Source organism: Odontomachus brunneus, unplaced genomic scaffold (assembly GCF_010583005.1).
Source record: "Odontomachus brunneus isolate Ranch 3 - 2012 unplaced genomic scaffold, Obru_v1 Obru_scaffold_254, whole genome shotgun sequence".
NCBI classification, from domain to species: Eukaryota; Metazoa; Arthropoda; class Insecta; order Hymenoptera; family Formicidae; genus Odontomachus; species Odontomachus brunneus.
In genome coordinates this window covers 262,024-280,502 of record NW_022639704.1, presented here as the reverse complement: position 1 = coordinate 280,502, position 18,479 = coordinate 262,024, and the positions used below count along the sequence as shown (strand labels likewise).

General features: G+C 31.9%; 4 protein-coding genes across 7 annotated transcripts in view; all 4 read right to left on the bottom strand.

Annotated features, from left to right (window-relative positions):
* Positions 1-1,281: 1,281 nt before the first annotated feature.
* Positions 1,282-4,463, bottom strand: LOC116852750 (mitochondrial amidoxime reducing component 2-like). Of its 3 annotated transcripts, none has more exons than XM_032833383.1 (6): positions 4,117-4,463; positions 3,560-3,794; positions 3,199-3,462; positions 2,274-2,394; positions 1,805-2,013; positions 1,282-1,647 (listed from the first exon to the last, which is right to left on the bottom strand). In XM_032833383.1, exons 2-6 carry the CDS (start codon positions 3,763-3,765, stop codon positions 1,509-1,511), a joined length of 939 nt encoding a protein of 312 aa, XP_032689274.1. In that variant the 5' UTR covers positions 3,766-3,794; positions 4,117-4,463; the 3' UTR covers positions 1,282-1,508. The 3 variants fall into 3 exon arrangements, 1 of the variants encoding a protein (XP_032689274.1); XR_004379851.1 differs by having other exon boundaries at positions 1,507-1,647; positions 1,748-2,013; positions 4,117-4,462; XR_004379850.1 differs by having other exon boundaries at positions 1,518-1,647; positions 1,744-2,013; positions 4,117-4,462.
* A 533-nt stretch (positions 4,464-4,996) lies between these two features.
* Positions 4,997-8,460, bottom strand: LOC116852747 (mitochondrial amidoxime reducing component 2-like). 2 transcript variants are annotated; one of them, XM_032833380.1, is made up of 5 exons: positions 8,146-8,460; positions 7,468-7,728; positions 7,255-7,375; positions 5,851-6,059; positions 4,997-5,683 (listed from the first exon to the last, which is right to left on the bottom strand). In XM_032833380.1, the coding sequence occupies exons 1-5, from the start codon at positions 8,334-8,336 to the stop codon at positions 5,545-5,547; spliced, it is 921 nt and encodes a 306-aa protein (XP_032689271.1). In that variant the 5' UTR covers positions 8,337-8,460; the 3' UTR covers positions 4,997-5,544. The 2 variants fall into 2 exon arrangements, with proteins under 2 accessions (XP_032689271.1, XP_032689272.1); XM_032833381.1 differs by having other exon boundaries at positions 4,997-5,680; positions 8,146-8,456.
* A 1,351-nt stretch (positions 8,461-9,811) lies between these two features.
* On the bottom strand, positions 9,812-14,072 carry LOC116852746 (mitochondrial amidoxime reducing component 2-like). The gene is made up of 6 exons (XM_032833379.1): positions 13,763-14,072; positions 13,132-13,365; positions 12,168-12,425; positions 11,952-12,072; positions 10,763-10,971; positions 9,812-10,594 (listed from the first exon to the last, which is right to left on the bottom strand). Exons 2-6 carry the CDS (start codon positions 13,350-13,352, stop codon positions 10,477-10,479), a joined length of 927 nt encoding a protein of 308 aa, XP_032689270.1. The 5' UTR covers positions 13,353-13,365; positions 13,763-14,072; the 3' UTR covers positions 9,812-10,476.
* A 1,073-nt stretch (positions 14,073-15,145) lies between these two features.
* LOC116852754 overlaps positions 15,146-18,479 on the bottom strand; it is a 10,895-nt gene continuing 7,561 nt past the window's right edge. Inside the window, exons 9-14 of the mRNA XM_032833390.1 lie at positions 17,878-18,045; positions 17,443-17,681; positions 16,484-16,744; positions 16,286-16,412; positions 15,687-15,889; positions 15,146-15,523 (exon numbers count right to left, since the gene is read on the bottom strand). Of these exons, the coding sequence (XP_032689281.1) occupies positions 15,382-15,523; positions 15,687-15,889; positions 16,286-16,412; positions 16,484-16,744; positions 17,443-17,681; positions 17,878-18,045 (1,140 nt within the window). The 3' untranslated portion in view covers positions 15,146-15,381. The remainder of the gene's footprint in view (positions 15,524-15,686; positions 15,890-16,285; positions 16,413-16,483; positions 16,745-17,442; positions 17,682-17,877; positions 18,046-18,479) is intronic.

Sequence of the window (18,479 nt, the reverse complement as noted above, 5' to 3'; positions counted from 1 at the left end):
CGGCGGCTAGAGACGAACCGCGCTCTTCGGCGATTACCATTGAGCGCGCTCGCTCAGGTCGAATCCCTCTTGGCCACCTCGTGCATGAGCGATCCATCGGTGTACGCACGGTGTATTATACTTGAGGCTAGAAAGTGTAGGTTCGGCTTTGTTCCGCGCGCACGCTACGCGGGGATCGAGCAACAAATCATACCGACACACTCGGACTCGGCGTTTCTTCGTTTCGCCTCCCACGCCCTCGATCGGGCCTGTCTCCTTATCGGCGCATCTCATGATACAATAATTCTCCGACGTCTTCATAAGTATAACCACCGACGCATTAATTTGCGTCCTCGCGGAGCAACGATTAATTAATGCGAGCGAGCGAGCGAACGAGCAAATGAGCGAACGAAGGAACGCGAATGAAAGGGTTTAACAAGATTACCAAGGTTCAATTTTATAAATTATATTGCTGATGGCTTTTTTACAATTTATATAGTATATATATACATTTTTTTATATTATATATATATTTTTTGTTTGTTTGTGTGTATAATATATATATGATAAGAATATATATATATATATGTATTTTTTTTAAATAAACAATTATTCTTTCATATATCATTGTTTCATATACAAGCAACGTCTTTATCGTCTTAAATTTTAATAATTGTTGCATTAAATATAAAATATATTCGATTCAAGTAATTTTTCTTTATTTAACACTGTGTAATCTCACTTGAAAATTAACATGTTATAAGTAAAATTATTTCCAAATAAGAAGGTCTTTTTTTTCGTGTATATATTTATTTCACAATTTAAGCAAAAAATTTTAACTTAAGAGACAAAACTGAAATATATACACACACATGCACAAAATTACAAATATAAGAAATATTTTTTTTTCTATTTTTCTTATTAATATTTCAATTATGAGTCAGTTGATTTAATAGAAATACACAGATAATAAAAAGAGTATATAAATGTATTTAAATATATATATATGTGTGTGTGTATATTTAAAATTAATTAAAAATGTCACATTTTAATGAGATAATTCGATACGTTTCTTCTCTTCCGCGATTGCATCAAGTTATACGATAATATCTAACTAAACGCTGTATGAACTTATATGGTCCATATTCTATATTACCTTGTAATGAAACGATCATCGATTGTCTCACGATTTGATTTAACAAGTTAAAAAAAAGAAGCGAATAAAGAGGACGAAAGAGATAAAATGAGCTTGAAAATATTTTACATTTTACAATATATTTCGTTTTTATTAAAACTGTATATTTTATTAGCATGGTAATATATCATAACATGTTGCTATAGCAATATTATTATTGACAAAATTATTTATCTTAACAAAAAATTTTCTTGAAAACTAGATATGTACGAAACACTATCCTACATTCCTATCAGAAACACGGAGAAAATTTTATAATAAAACTAATAAAAAAACTAATAAAAAAATTAATAAAAAAAAATTAACAAATCATGCGAAGATAAATCACTCTTCGCTAATTTTCCTTATCATGAGCGCGAATGTATACTGTGTTGCCTATTTGCGTGTCTCCCGGAAGATACACGTTGCAAGTTAACCTCATCAGGTCAATAACCAATTCTATTGGCAAATCCTTTGGCTCAATATTTATGTATCTAAACCATGAAGAGTACGACTTATTAAAAACAAGATTAGAGAGAAACGCATGCTCTCTCGTGATTAGACGAGAGAAAATAATTTCAAATCTGTACCAACAAAGTCGGAAGGTATATAAGTGCAAGGGATGTATAACTGATGAATGCGCACGATTACCTCCCCCACGGTTTCGTGTGTTTGATGATTGTATTGCCAATCTTGATCCACTCCCACTTGATTTCGCTAAAAGAGGGGCTTTTAACCGGTGCAACAACAATATTTGGAAGGAATTTTTGCATATGTATAAAATGTGGCATTTTTTCGTTTATTGTGTTGTACGATGTTCTCGATATCACAGAACACTTCGGTAATTCTGCGTAACATATCTGAAGAAGATAATTATTTCGTGTCGTGTCAATTTTGATGTCATTACAACACACTATATATTATACCATTATATTATCATTATATACTATTATACCATTGTATACTATTATATATATATATATATAACATACAATATATTGTATACAAGTACAATATATTTAATTGACAGTAATATCAAAGATACCAGCGTATTAGAGTAGTAATTAATAGTGAAGATTATAATTTTATTACAATAGATTAATTACGATCAATTTATTACTATAGATTCCCGATCGTGCCCATTTAGTGTGTATAGCTGGCCGAACTGATTCCAAAATAATTCTGTCATCATTGAGCCCGGCTTATTAAATCCTAAACGCATGTCTGGTTTGTCTAGACATCTGTGAATCAGTTCATTAGTATATAACTCTCTCTTAGCGTATGATAGGCAATATACTCGCAAGAGTTTCAGCACACATTTTATTCGTGAGGTACATAAAAAGTAAGGTACATGTGTGAATATATTTTGTGTGTGAAAACATATGTAACTTAATATATTTTTCTAACTAAAACTAAAAAGAGGCTGTAACACCTTCAAATTTTTGACTTTTCAAAGTAACCTTCTCAGGTCTTGACGAGAGCGGCGCAAACCCGTAGTATTTCGTTGATAAATTTTTTGAATATCTAACCATTAATTTTCTTTCATTCGTTTTGAAAAACTTGCCAAAGACGATTTTTACTGATTATTCGTACTGGACAGATCATATGATCTAAATGATCCCATAATAATTCAGTAGGATTACAATAAAGGCTTTGAGGAGGCCAAATGTTTCGCAATATTTAGGATTTATTATCGCAAGGATTTTGTGGAAATTGTGCAAGATAATTCTATATTAATGAACAAGAAAGAAGGAGCCATCTATGTTTTTGTGTTTCATGTCCGAGAAATGCATACGAAAAATAACCCTGGCGAAAATGAAGAGTGAGAAGAAAGACTAAGAAAGAAGCCTAATATCTAATAACACTTTTCCTCTTTTGTTTTGAAGAGTTTTTAAACTCTTCTTTGTGCAAAAAAAGAATTTAGGTTAAGTGTTATTAGACATCATTTTCACTAGGAAATATTAACGAAATTTCAGAGTGTGCTGAATCTTTTGAACGCTACTATGTGTATCTCGTGGAACAAAAATATTTTCAAATGCACATACTTAGTGATCCATTCGGCGGCTTCTTCGCCGCAATCAAGGCAGCGTAGGTCAATTAGACTATTCAAATTGTACAATTCGAAGTACGGAACGATTTGGGAGCTCCTCTGGATCCTTACCAGGTCCAAAACCAACACATTGTGCATTTCCGTAGCTGTCAGCAGCACTGTGTATTTGCTTACAGGTATTATTTCCAGCGTGTGCATAACAGGGTCGTTCTGGACGTTGTAGACACGTTTTGTCTTCCGATTGTATATTATGAACATGCTGACAGCGCGAAATGAAAGTTTAGTATCATTACCGGTGGCGGGCTTGGCGCGATTTTCAAGTGGAAGAGGCAAATTTTCCGACTCACGGCACTTACTTATTATGAATCTCACAATTATTCTTAACCACACTCGGCCCAGGCAGGTCAAATCGGCAGAAAGGTAGATCCATTGCCTTACCCGCAAGCACCGGATACACATACACATTCTTCACTGTACCAACATGAACCCATTTTTTAGTGCAGTCAGCTAATTCCTTGGAAAGTGACTTGTATCTGTTGTCTAATATATCCGTCTTATACATCTTCTGAACGACCCGAGAACCCCGAGAGCCTGCAATTTCGAGTGCATTTATTGAAAAATATGAGTTGTCGGGAGTTTATTGCAGGTATAATATCGCGCATCGTTCGATATAGTTTCTGAATCGATATAGTTTCGATATAGTTTCGTTTCGTTGTGTCTTGCGAAACGTCGGTCGAATGGATCAAGCCGCGAAACACAGTTGAACTCGCCGTCGGCATAAACGCTTCAAACACGAAATTCGATTTGAGAATTCTGACTTCTCTTGCACAATCGGTTCACGAACATTTTCACTTGTTTTTATTGCACGTAGGAGAAATACCAGAACGAGTAATCAACGGGAAAGACTACTTACGCGGCTTAACGATACAAGGTTCTTTTGTTGATAATACCCCGGCTAATCTTTGTTATATTGTTTTTCCTCTTCCAATTTGTCCACTTATAGTGACTGCAGCAGACACTGCGCGATATCTCGCTGTTCTGATGTATTATTAAATTTGAATTATTATAAACACGTTGTTACTTCCTAACTGTTCGCGATAAATATTGCGCATAGATTTTTCTTGATCTTGCGATTGTTTGGACCAGCAAAAATGCTTCCAGTGAACTGAAGCCGTCGGTACACGTCGATTGTTTGTCGTATGTGTGTGTGTACGTGCGCGCGCGTGTGTATAGGACGATTTATATTTTCGCAAATCGCTAACGCTCGAGAGATTCAGGTTGCGAGTAGTGGGAAATGGATGCGATCGACCTAACAGTATGTTTACCTGCTCATAGTCTCAGTTTTTCTGAAAGACGTTATATGTATATTTTGTGGATGATCGTGGACGTAATAAGAAATAAAACGGCAACTTGTGTAAAGAGATATTTTATTATTATAATATAAAATAATTTTTATTATTATAATATATTATTTATATAATTTATGTTATTTATATAATATATTATTTAATATAATATTTATTATTATAATATAAAATAATTTTTACAAATATAAACAGAATAAGGGTAAAAATTAGTAGAGAAGTTGTTAAGTAGAAATGAAGAATGAAAAACTTTCTCTTTCCCTCTGTCTCCTCTTCTCTCTCTCTCTCTCTCTCTCTCTCTCTCTCTCTCTCTCTCTCTCTCTCTCTCTCACACAAACACATACATACGCATACACAATCAGAACTTTCAGAATTTTTTTCAATCAAAATTTTATATTTATTATTTATATTAATAATTAATCATAAATATATTATTTACTATGAATTTATTATTAGTCTAAATGTTAAGCGCATGTGCATTGTAATATAGAGTTGTAAATATAGTAAAACATATGTTACACGTATAAATATAATATATACACATATATATATATATGAAAGTTTTATATGAAAATATATACAGAAAAATGTAGAATAGATTTTAAGATTTTAAAGATTTTTTCTCTTGTAAATATAAGAACAGATAAAATTATTATAATATGTTCATATTTAAAATATATTATTAAATAAACATGAACATATTAAAATTCTTCTTGGTTTCTAAATGCGTATAACTTTCATTGATATAATTTACAATATATTAGCACATGTTTGTTTTATATATATATAATATTATTACTATTTATATTTTTTTAAGAGTAAAGTATTTAAAATAACATACGAAGAAAGTAATATGGAACAATATTCTTAAAAAAGACATTCTTTCGCACTTTTAACATATGTTTCCATATTATACATTCGTTATTCTCTAATTGTAATACTAATTGAATGTATTGAGGAACTAATCAGTGATAGAATCATTTCTTTTTAATTTGACGGACGTACACGCCATCTCCTACTTGCACGTTCCCAGATGCTTGTAGTTCGCAATGCAATAACATCATATTCATTTTCATGTCTATTGGCATTTGCTCAGGGACAAGTTTTACCCTGCTGCTGTCGAGAAAAACAAAGCACATGTACTGTACGCATTAGACATTTCATTAGAATTTTTTTTATAATTTTAGTTTTGAAAAGTCTATTAGAAATATCTTGAATTTGCACTAATAGATTTGAAGGTGGAGGAATCAGAGCAATATAACTAATTACGTGTGTGTAATTACCTTTTCCATGGTCTGATATTTTTCATGATTGCATTGCCGATCAAGATCCAATCCCACTCGAGCTCGTTGAAAGGAGCCACAAATCGCGGCATAATGCAAATATCGGGATTTAATTGCTCTAGAGTGAGGTGATGTGTTGATGTTCTATTTAACTCAGTTAACGATTGGTACGACAACAAGGTGTAACGTGGTATAGAGGCATACGGCATCTAAAGAAATGTGATATTTTGATATATTATTCGGTTGTAATGCAAAACTTTCGTATCGTAATCTCGTGACGAAGTGCAATTGGTGCAATTAAGATAGCTCCATCGTGATATGAGTTTTGTAAGAATTAGATGAAACTACTATATATACAGTGAAATATTATCTAACTGTTCGTGCAATTAGAAAGAGTGGTTGGTCATTCAAGAGTTGAAATATTTTCAACTAAAATTCAGTTATTATACGTGTCCTTTGAGGATAGCGTGCTATTTTTCACTTCTATTCTCAGTATTTTCTATACCATGTGAAATTTTGATGAAAACTAATATGATGTTAGAGACCAATAAAAAGATGTTATATACTATTTTCAAAATTATTGACCATCTTGTTTCCAAAATATACACGAAAAAGAATATGGTGCACATAAAAGAAATATTTAGTTATGGGCGGTATAGTTGCATTACTCTAGTTATTTTTGCGTAATGTCAATGTATACGTTTGACATGATTCAGTCACATTAACTATATCAATGAAGTTGTGCGGGATCTGGTTGTGGCAATCAGAAATTTGTTGGAGTGACATTTATTATGGTTCTGGTTAGAAAAACCAGATATTCTCATTGTGACTCAGCAATTGCTTTGTGGTTGCAACAACTAACATAAATTGGTTATTCCGTATTTCACTATTAATTTGGTTGGCACAATTAGATTTATGTGTGGGCCAACCATACTGTTTTTCCAGTGCAGCGAGATGGAAAGTTCATATTTTATAATAATACTCGAAATATATATACATTTACACATATTATAATATCTCTTTTTATTAAATGCACATCTCTATATGATGCACAAATTAAGTTTTCACTAAAAAACTGAAAAATAATAGTTTTTTTGTACTTGAGATATTGTGTATATGTATATATATTTATCTCAATTTCGTTTCAAAAACTAACAATGATACTTAGATAGTGAAATAAGTGTAGATAGTGAAACAGGGGAACATAATTTTGTTTCATAAATAGTAAATTTATGAATGATCCCTTCGATGCACGCTATTGATATAACTATGCTTTAACAAGATCGCAACTTATATGATTCATGTGATACTTTTTCTTTTTTCAGGTACTCAATGCTGAAAGCGATCAATGATACCAACAGACTCGATTAGCCGTGATGTAACGTAGTAACTTGATTTTTATACCACAATATTCCTGTCGTCCGACTCTAATTTGCGCAACTTCCTCAACCAATACCAAAACTGACACTCATGTTCGGGTTCGGCCGATACGTATGCTAAACGTAGGTTGCTATGCTCCAGGTATCTGTAAGTCGATTTATTAGATAATTTCTTAAACGTTCTTCACCAGTAGTGTAAAATACCGCGGATTGCTGCAAAATATTATGAGATACACACCCGCTTATCCATTTGGCTGCTTTCTCGCCGCAGTCAATGCAGTTGACTTCAACCAAGTATTTATCGCAGAAGGACATCTTGCACACTATAGGTTTTGCGTTTCTTATCAGTTCAAGCGCATTCACAACTAATTCACTCATCCCCAATACCTCAAAACGTACTACGAAATTGCTGATGTTTTTAATGGTCAGGTCTTGAAGTTTGTGATAGAATTTGTTCTGTTGGATGCAGTTGTCTGTTACATCGTATATGACGATCGTGCTGATGAATTTAGTAAAAATTAAATTACTTTGTGTCATAGAAATTTGTCATATTTTATTATTTATACTCTCTAATCAGCTTATATTGTTTCATAATTTTGATATTAGCATAAGTTTCATCTATTAACACATATCATGTTGCAGAATTCTTTCCTTTCAAGAATTTTAAACACTTTCTGGTCAATAAGACATTTAAACATGTCTTAATGACGTATTATTGATATTATTGATATTATTGATATTATTGATATTAAAAACATCATTAGGACGTTATTACATCATTTACCATATTTCATCCTACTATCTGAATATAACGGATATGTTATGAATTGACACACATCCTGTATATGCGATAATATCGCCTATTCGATCTATGTATGAGCAAATTTCAAATGAAGGTTAATTTTTGAATACTAACTTCTTCCGTATTATTGTCGAATTCTCTAGTGACGCAGTCAAGCCGACATCTGTACAAACGTAATCCTTAGCCACTATTGTTCTGCCCGACAGCAATGACTTCATATGTAGGCTCATAACTGTACCAACGCGGACCCACGTATTATCAGTCCCCAGGAACTCATTATTGACATTTAAATATTGGTCAGACATGATGCAGACAATTACGCAACTGTAATTGATCGTTTATAACTGTCACGAAATAGACGCTAACAATAGACTGTTAAGAATTCAACTGGCTTGTGGTGGGCATAGAATATAGAGATGGAGCGTAAGTTTTCGAGGGAATGAGGAAGGGGGAAAGCCAGAGGAGAACAACTTGTGAACACTTTTCATTGGCTGGTACTCTACACACATAGTCGTAGAATATGATAAATATATAAATGCATTAAAATATTATAGCATAGATGTACTTATGTCCACACGATGTACATGTATACATATATACATGTTGTATATACATATATGTATGTTGCTACACATGTATAGCTAATAGTCGACGAAAAGTGCTTATAATGTTCCTCGTCGTTCTTCCCTCACAGCGGCTTCACCTCCCTTACCTAAGTGTAATTCCCTTTCCTAATTCACGTTCTATCTTTATGGCTGGTTTTCATATCATTCATAGTCGAATCTTATATTTAAGATCACATTTAAGTTTATCCTCAGATAGTTTGTAGCCAATAAAACAATTCGTATAACATCTGAAGATAAACTTAAGATGATTTCAAATATAAGATCTGATTACGAATACTGGCCTATATTTCCATATTTATACTGATAAATCATTGTGACTCTCCCTCGGCTTTCCATTTATATTTCGGGAGCAAAACATTATTCGGGTCTAACGTATATTTGGAAATATCAGTTCTTAGACGTGCAATTTATTTAAATCCTCACAGTCCGTATATATTCGCCGTTATTCTATTGGCGATGAAAATGCTCTTCATTGATTTATTAATCGATGTTTCAAGTCAAACGAACGAAGAAAATGAAAGATGAAACGAAAATTATTTGCTTAAGATCCGGATAATTTATTTAAAGATAATACTTTGTTATCATGTGCTTGATACAAGTTTCAACTAATTGGAGATTTATCATGCGAGCTAGTCCCTTATTGGTGGAACAAATGTGACTTTATATAAAATTGCAATATTCAGGAAGTTTAAAAATTTTTTGCTGTAGAAGTGTAGTAAGGAAATATCTTATACAAACTTCTTCTGTAATAGGAAGATATTTATTTATAACTAATAACATATTTATACATATTATACAAATACGCATTTTCACTCAGAGAAAAAAGTTTCTCCAATGTGGAAGTATATATATTTCTAAAACCGTAGTTTTTTCATGAAATAAAACAGTCATTTATTCTAAAAAATAAATTTTAGATTTCTGATCATGTCTCTAATCAGTATGAATCCTTATAAATCAGTTATCTAATCAGTATAAATATTATCAGATATCAATAGATATTATCGGTTATCAGTTATCTAATCAGTATAAATCCACAAAGTCCATATAATCATGGCTTCTCTAACTGACGAAAATTCCATAATTTTGTCTGGATTATGTTTTATTGCTATAAATCGAAGTAATGCAAACAAGAAAAAATAAAACGGAACTTTATAGTATAAGACATTTTATTATAGCAATCAAATATATTTATTTAAAAATGTAGGAAGAAGGACATTTAGCAAATATAAATCATATTAATAGGAACAAATGAATAGTTAATAATAAACATTAATAAAACACACTACATGTACATTATATATATGTTTGCTAGTTGATAATAAATATTAATTGTCTCAATAATTATGATTTAATTAATATAATCTAACTAATAATATACCTAGTATTATTAGTCATGAGTTTATTATTAACACAAATATAAAGACGAGAACGTTGTGCATGATGCAAAATAATGAAAAGTAAAACAATTTCATGTAAAGATTTAAACCAACGTAATATTGAAAAATACTTTCCTTACTTCCTTCTTATATTTCCAATAAATAGAACATTTGAAATTTAAGTACTCGGATGAGTTCCGTCGATTTTAAAAATCTTGTAATTTTCATCAACGCTGTCTAATAAATCGGTATACTTATTCTAATAATTTTAGTTCTTAGATTATTACAACAAGTCTACGATTAGACGCTTTTTGAATCTCTTCTTATGCTCTTTGATTTCTCTTCAGTTGGAAACTAGAGTGACAGTTGTTCGTATGCAAGTCACTCTTCATTTATAAAATACTTAACTTTTTATTCTCGATATCAGTTGAATTTTTTGAATATTATCTGGTGTATATATGATCGCCTGATCGGAACGTTCCAGATTCGTACAATTCGCAGTCCAATACCAACATTTTTATTTTCATTTCTAACGGTATGTTCTTCACGTTAATTTGTGAGCTACGTCGAGAAAAAGAGAGATATATTAGATATTTTATTAAGAAGACATCTTTTCTCTCATAGCAGTCGTAAGAATTCGTGGTCTGTTAAGTATATTCAGAATCGACGCTAATTGATCTTAAATTGAAGGAAATGCGAAGTATATAATTAATATTTACGCGTTCTTACCCTTTGCACGTAGTTACATTTTTCAAAATAACATCGCCTATCTTGATCCATTCCCACTTAAGCTCCTCGAAAGGTTCCGTGTTATTCGGTATAATGCAAATATCCGCATTATATTGGTCTAGGGTCACAGGGTTGTTCAATAATTTATTTACCTCAAGGTACGATCGATACGAGATCAACGTAAGACGCGGCATAATATTGTCAGGGAACTGAAAAGATTACGTTCTATCGAATCATTTCATTCAAATATAACATGTTTCGTCACCATGACACGTCACAAGTTATAATCACAATTAAATTGATATTTATAAAAATGTTTGCTTCATTATTGAGAAAATTATATTAACGAGGCATAGTTTCAGGGAATCTATGTATAATTCTATATAAACTACGTAGATATTGCATAAGTTTGTATTTCTAACTTAAGCGACAGATGCAGCATGAGCGAGATATATCTTTCGATATATGTTCACACCGCATCTAAAACAGCTATTAATGTGATTTATAATATCTCTTTTTTTAATTTAAATATTCTGAAGTAATTAATCCTTTGAGCCATAATACGCTAGCGTCGTGTTACTACACATACTTTCACATAAATGTAAGGAACTAAAAATAAGTAGAAAATAATTTGTATAACATAATTTGTAAAATAATGGTCAAATTATTATAAGAAAATATAATAAAATAAAAGTAAAAAAGGCACTTTTTCCAGACAAAAATAATTTTGAAGCTAACTATTAAGAATCGACATATCGAAACGTTAATAGTTTGTTAAGGACAATTAATAATATTTTACACATTTTTTTAAAATTTTCTATAAGCGCTATCTTTTACAATAAACTATTGAAATATTGGTGATGTGTTTGTTGCAGGTTTCTTGTCTAAAACGTAAATATCTTTTTTTTATCGAGGAAATGTCATCGTTATTTCCGTGTAATGTGTAAAAGCGAGATTTTTAATTTTGGAAACTTATGGTCGCCATATTGGACACGCTATTTCGAATGTTAATGTTTTTACTTCAAATTCGTAATCAAAGACCTCGAAATCTTTCATAAGCCAAATTTGATGAAACTTTATTGAGAAATAAAATGTATGGCTCAAAGGATTAATGAAAGTTGTTAAAAGTAATTAATGAAATGAATGGATTCGACCAGCTAATCTGAATGCTCTAATATAATTTTATTACCGTAACATTTCTCTCATCCACTTGGTAGATTTTTAAAGCTTCTACGTTGCGCCAAAACATGTATTTCGAATTCTCTTTGTGTGTAATATATCCCAAACGCAGATGGGGGTGATTTAAGTATCTGAAAATCAACATATTCGTGCGCTAATGTTTCTCATAAGTAATACACAGATATCGCATGCAGAACGTTGTAAAAGCCATTAAATATATAATTACCTGGATATCCATATGGCTGCATCTTCGCCGCAATCAATACAATTTGAATAAACCGTGTACATTTCACGATAAGATGTCATGCAAAGAATATCTGCACTATTGTCAACGATATTATTCATGTTCAAGATTAATCTTTTCATGTTTGGAGCCATCAATTTCACCAAATTTTTTCTGACTTTAATTATTATGTCTTTAAGATTAAAGTTTAGCTCATTTTGTTGGATGCAGCGGGTTTGCCGGTTGTATACAACGATCATGCTGATAAATTGAATTAAAAGTGAAATACACCGTCAAAACCGCAAGTGTCATTGTAAATTTGTCAACGGTTAAAAACAATTGCATTCATAATGCTACATTGTAGAGATGTGCAAATCAAAGATTTTTAATGTCAGATCGAATCTCAGATTTTAATTTCGAATTCGAATTGAATCAAATCGATGAAATTTCATCCGAATCGTAAAAGAATTTTTGATTAACATAATCATTGAATTCAACGTGAAAATAGTGATTTCAGTATGAGAGAGATAACATTGATCATGTGATATAAATTCATTTTAATGTAAGAGATATATAATATATAGTCGGTAAATGTGTATGGAATACAGTTCCATCGATCGACAGTTATCGGTAAGAGTTTGTTTAGAAGTCATTATCTTCTTTTAATATTTTTTAAGAAAATCTTAATTTATAGCAAACTTTTCAAGTCATGCTAATTCCCGTAAGGAATTTTGGATGTCTTTAATAGTTCTTCGTTAATGCTAATGTGCGCGATTTATATTCGAATCTTTTCGATTCGAAATTTTCGAATTATTCGGATTCAAATCATAGCGAATCGAATCGAATTTTACTTGATTCAATTCGATTCGAATTCGAATAGTTCGCACATCTTTACAACGGTGTCGCTCACGTGAGCGATACGTGAGCGAAGTTTAGAAGTTAAGATGGTTAATGTTTGAATGTTTACTTGTTTCGTATTATGGAATTGCCGTCGATCCCACTCAAGCCGTTAGTGTTACATGAGTATTGTGGAAATACCATTATCTGGCCCGAGAGCAAAGGACGCATGAATATGTTAAAAATTGTACCAACTTGGACCCATATTCTGTCCGACTTTAGCTCCTTTTCTAACATTTCTTTTTTAATATACTGGGAATTCTCATTTTCCATGATGTCGTCCAGATTCATCGAGCACCAATACCTGAAACCCCGCACAGATTAGTCGGAAACTTTGGTCTTCAAAATTTTATCACAACGTGTCGTTCATCAGTCACTTCCTTCTTTTTCATTTTTTTCGGAATCTAACATCATTCAATGCTGTCTCTTGTACATAATATTGATTAATATACTAAAACCGAAGGGCGACAGTTGAACTTGTAACAGTAATAAGAATAATAATAATTATTGCTATTTTAGTTGACGTATTATTGAGGTTGCAGTTAGCGTTATTTAGCGTTTCAAAGATGTGAGATTCGATGCGAAAACGCTATATTCATTTTCACGGTCGTTAACGAGTAATTTTTATTGCTGTTTGAATGGGAATTCTTTCGTCCGCGAGACTACGGATGTGCGAGTAGATCGCGGGAAATAATACTTACTCGCGACTTGTCTTCTGAATGTTATACCGGCGATATTATTAATTTTGCCTCCCTTTTCCAAATTAATTGCTGATTACAGGTGATATCTTGCAATATATGTTGCATCAGTCTACTCTTACGATCTCCAATCTTACGGTTGTTTCGATCAGTCGAGTTTTCGAAGTGAACTAACGGTGTCAGTTCCTCGTCGCTCGTTAGTATTGTCGAGACTTGTATCTTACCGTTTGGTTAACGCTAGAAATATTTATGTTGCGAACGTCGGGAAACGGTCCCGAACGATATGTAGCAAACAGCGTGTTTATCTGGCAATCGTATCGATTGTGTTTGAGTTTATGTTTCACGAAACACGTATATCACATCTCTCTTTCTTTCTAAGCGTATCAGCTCACACATAAATATTCCTAAAGTCGATGCTTCATGTCCAATATTTTTATGCTTAGGTATAATTTTATTCGATAAATGTGACAGACTATTTTAGACATATCTCGGATAATTTTAGATATAATAATAAAATAATTATATATGTATATATAACGTGTTGACCGTTTTTTCACAAAAATCTCTACAAATTTTCTAGACAAACGGTGTAGGGAGGATTGGGTTAGTTGATTTCCGGGATAAGTTGGCAAAACTGATTATTTCTGTTATTTTCTAACAAGTTACAGAATTAAGCAAACAAGATTTTTAAACGCGTCAAAGATGGTTTTGAAATGCCTGCTTGCTTGATTCTGAGATCTGTCAAAAAACAATACGATATACTGACGATGTACAAGACGATGTAAAATAATAGATGTTATCTTATTTTTATTTACTTAAGCATATTTAAACATATATATAACTTTAATGTAGATTAAAATATCTCTATTAAATTGAAAAAGATTAATAATTGTCATTTTATATCTAAAACAAAATCAATATTTTAAGAGATTCTTTTGGATTTAATATTATTTAAATATCCGATTGGGTAACGGATAAATATCATGCTTTAAATTCGAATTATCCGGGAGATTTGTTCATATTCTCCAACATATCTGAATTATCAAGTATTTGAAATCGAATCCAGATCCGAATTTAAGTTTATAGCAGATTCGAGGCAAAGAAATATTCACAGTATCTTTCTCCCGAAAATCTTACAGTCAATAAATCAATATCTTTTCCAGCAACAATTTAATGACTCAATCTGTCTTAATTGGATCCGAATTCGATTCTAGATCGGGATTTCGATTCTGGCACAAATCTTAATCCGAATTTCAATTATTATTTGGATTATTCGACCAGTGTAGATTTTTATTTTTAAATCCAAATCGATTTTAGACATCTGGATAAGTAGATATCCAATTCGGTTTTGGATTGGGATTTCGATTCTGGCAGAAATCTTAATCCTAATAATTTTTATTATTCGAATTATTTGATTAGTGTAGATTTTAATTTTCAAGTCCAAATCGATTTCAGATTGAATAATTAGGTATCCGAATATTCGGGATTCCTAGATGATATCAATGAAATATAAAGGACATAAAATTACGAAGTTCTAAATATTTAAAACACAATCCAGTATTTCTCCAGTATTTCTAAATAGTATAAAAATAGTAGAATAGTAGAAAAACTCCTTCTGCTACTCAGTTTTCCTTTGTGGGCATCTTCACGTACACTCCATCGCCTATTCGCACTTGTCCAGAACAATACAGCTTACATCGCAATGGTAGCAAATGTAACATCATGTTCACAGGCATGTTTCGCCCATCAAGCTTTGTTTGCCGACTAAATCCAAACAGAAAAGTGTGTATACTAGGAAATCTTATGGGAGGAAAATTTCTTGTAGTTGTTGCAAATATTCGAAATTTGTTAGATAAATATATTGGCTACGTGCTAACAAATTCGCAGACAAAGCATTGCGCAGGATATAATGCATATGTGTGGTTACCTTCTCCATGGTCTGAAATTTCTCAGGACTGCGTTGCCAACCATGATCCATTCCCATTCAATTAAATCATGCAAACTATTAGTTGAAATAACGATATTTGGTCGAAAGTCTCGTGAATTTATAAGATTCATTAGTCTGTTGCCTATCCATCCGCGCAATGAGGACGGTACTAATGTACAAATTGGTAAATGTGATGAAGACAGCTGCGGAGAATATAAATTCACAGTAAAATTTTTGATATCTTAAATCTCTCTAATTAGAGATATTTTATATCTCTCTAATTGATGTTTAATATATTTATAACTAATATATAATTCATCAGAATATTATGACAAAGTATGGAGAAGTTATATAACTTCTGTTAATATATCTGCTAAATTTCTGTTTCAATCCAGAAAGCTTTGTCGGCGTCACTTGTATCTCATATATGTACTTTTACATATTCTCTCAGATCTTTAAATAAAAATTCGAACCCAATTCACGTAAGCGTTATAGAGACGAGCGAACTATTAATAAGTTGAAGACCCTGAACGATTTTAATGAAACCCTGCGATCGGTCATTGATACCAACTGAATATTGCAATTCATATTTTGCATACCGTAACAATTTTCTCATCCTGTTTCTTTCCACAAATTTTCTGCTGAATATGCTTCCAAAGTGGTGTTTGCATGGTCTGTTTGCATGGTATAGTATATCCTAAACGAAGATTGCTGTCCTTTAGGGAACTGTAAACCTATGGTTTAATATTTTATGTTTCCTAGCGGTATTTTAACATTTATTGAATGCACGAACGCACTTGGAAATCCAATCAGCTGCTTCTAATCCGCAATCGATACAATTTATGTAAGTTAGGAATTGATTGCAGAACGTTGTCACGCATTTTACGGAGTTTTTTATCGAGATTTTATTTATGTCTAATAGCATGACATAATGTGTGTGGAAAGACTGTAGTATCACCTTGTTGTTATCCACATTGATTACCTTTATGTCGCGCAATATGTAGTTGTCGCAGTCGTGAATGATATATTTGGTTTCACTGTTGTATACTATGAACATGCTGATAGTGCACAATTAAACAATCAACATTTTTTCAGATAAGTCAAAGAGTACAAACTACAATTATCGTGTTCTTTGTGTAATTGGTATAGTATCAGCACTAAAAAACATATTAACGACATGAGAAAGAGAGAAAGAGAGAGAGTTGTACATATTAACGTTATATGTTAATATGTATTTTTTCCTGTATGAATGTTTATATTAAAGAACACTTGTCCAAGCAAAGTGAACACTGGAAGAAGAAATATCTAAAAAGTAAATAGTATTTATGTATTTGGTAGATACTAATAACACATATATTTGCTTAAGTCTAAATTCTTTTATTTAAATAGAATAATTTATTTTATAAAATAAAATGAAAATAAAAAGACATAAAAAATAGTTTCATGAAAAGTTAAGGTTTTACGAAGATGTATATTTTCGTATTTGAAAAATATTTTATATTAGTATGAGCACATGTGTGTTATTAGTATTTACCGAATAAATAGTTCTTATCTCTTAAATATTTTTTCTCTCACATAATATGTAAATAATCATGCGTATAACGTTCAGTAATACGTTAACAGTAATATAGTAACAGTAATACGTTATATGTTATACGTTATTTGTGTGCGGAGGATTATTATTTAGTAAAGTTTCAAAAGAGAAATGTTACGTTAAGGAAATAAACTTGTAGACGCCACACACATACACACATACTGATTTCGGAGTTCAGAATCGTCATTAATTCCAATCAGGCCGGAATGATTAAGGCTGCATTTTGAAATTTCTTCCTCACTAGCTGCGAAGAGTGGATATGTGTATAAGTTGATGACATCACCAACTTTGTGCCAATTTGTTTCACGTCGCACATTTCTACGTTTGATGGTAAAAATTGATTCATAATCAGAGGTCGATATCAGTTGGTTTATGACACAAGCAAATTTACATATCAAACCCTGAAATTTACGTAAACGAAAATTTTACTTTATGAAAATCTCCGATTACTTTCTAGATCATTCAATGTAGCAAGATTCAATGTGAATCATTTAATATAGTTGTACTTGGCCAGAACGTTTAATACAAAACCAAGACACATAGTTGAACTTATACTTGAAAAATAACATTTCCGTTGCGGAATTTATGACTACTAACCTGAATGTGTTCCCACAATGTCAGCGAGAAATTTATATTTACATTTGATTGGAATTTCTGCTTCTTGAAAAATGCGAGATACGTGAGCAATTTATACAAGTTCATAATTGTGGCTCTTACACGGCTTATCAATATAACTGTTAATTTAAATTGCTTTCTTATTTCTTTTCAATTTTTTTTAACTAATGCCGATGACATCGTAAGATATACAGCACGATATTCCTTCCTTACCGCAGATAAAGTTCCGTTCGTAGAATAAATCACGCGTTTATCTATCTTAATCTCGTGACCGTTTGGACCAATCAAGTTTACAGAGTGAGCTGGGCCAGAGTGTCTGTTCAGTGCCTCTCTCGTCCGTTACGACGATTTATATTTTTTTACTTGTAGTTAATGTGTTTGAATCCTTTATCTTTTAAGGATTACGAGATAGACGGGAGTGAAAGATCAACAATGTATTTACCTGTTCGGTTATATTTTTGGTTTTTTTGGCGTATTGTGCACATACTTCGCGGATAACTTTGCTCGAACAATCGACTTTTAAATATCAGTTTGTAGGATATAAGTTCTCTTAAAGAAGAACTAAATATTTATATATATATATA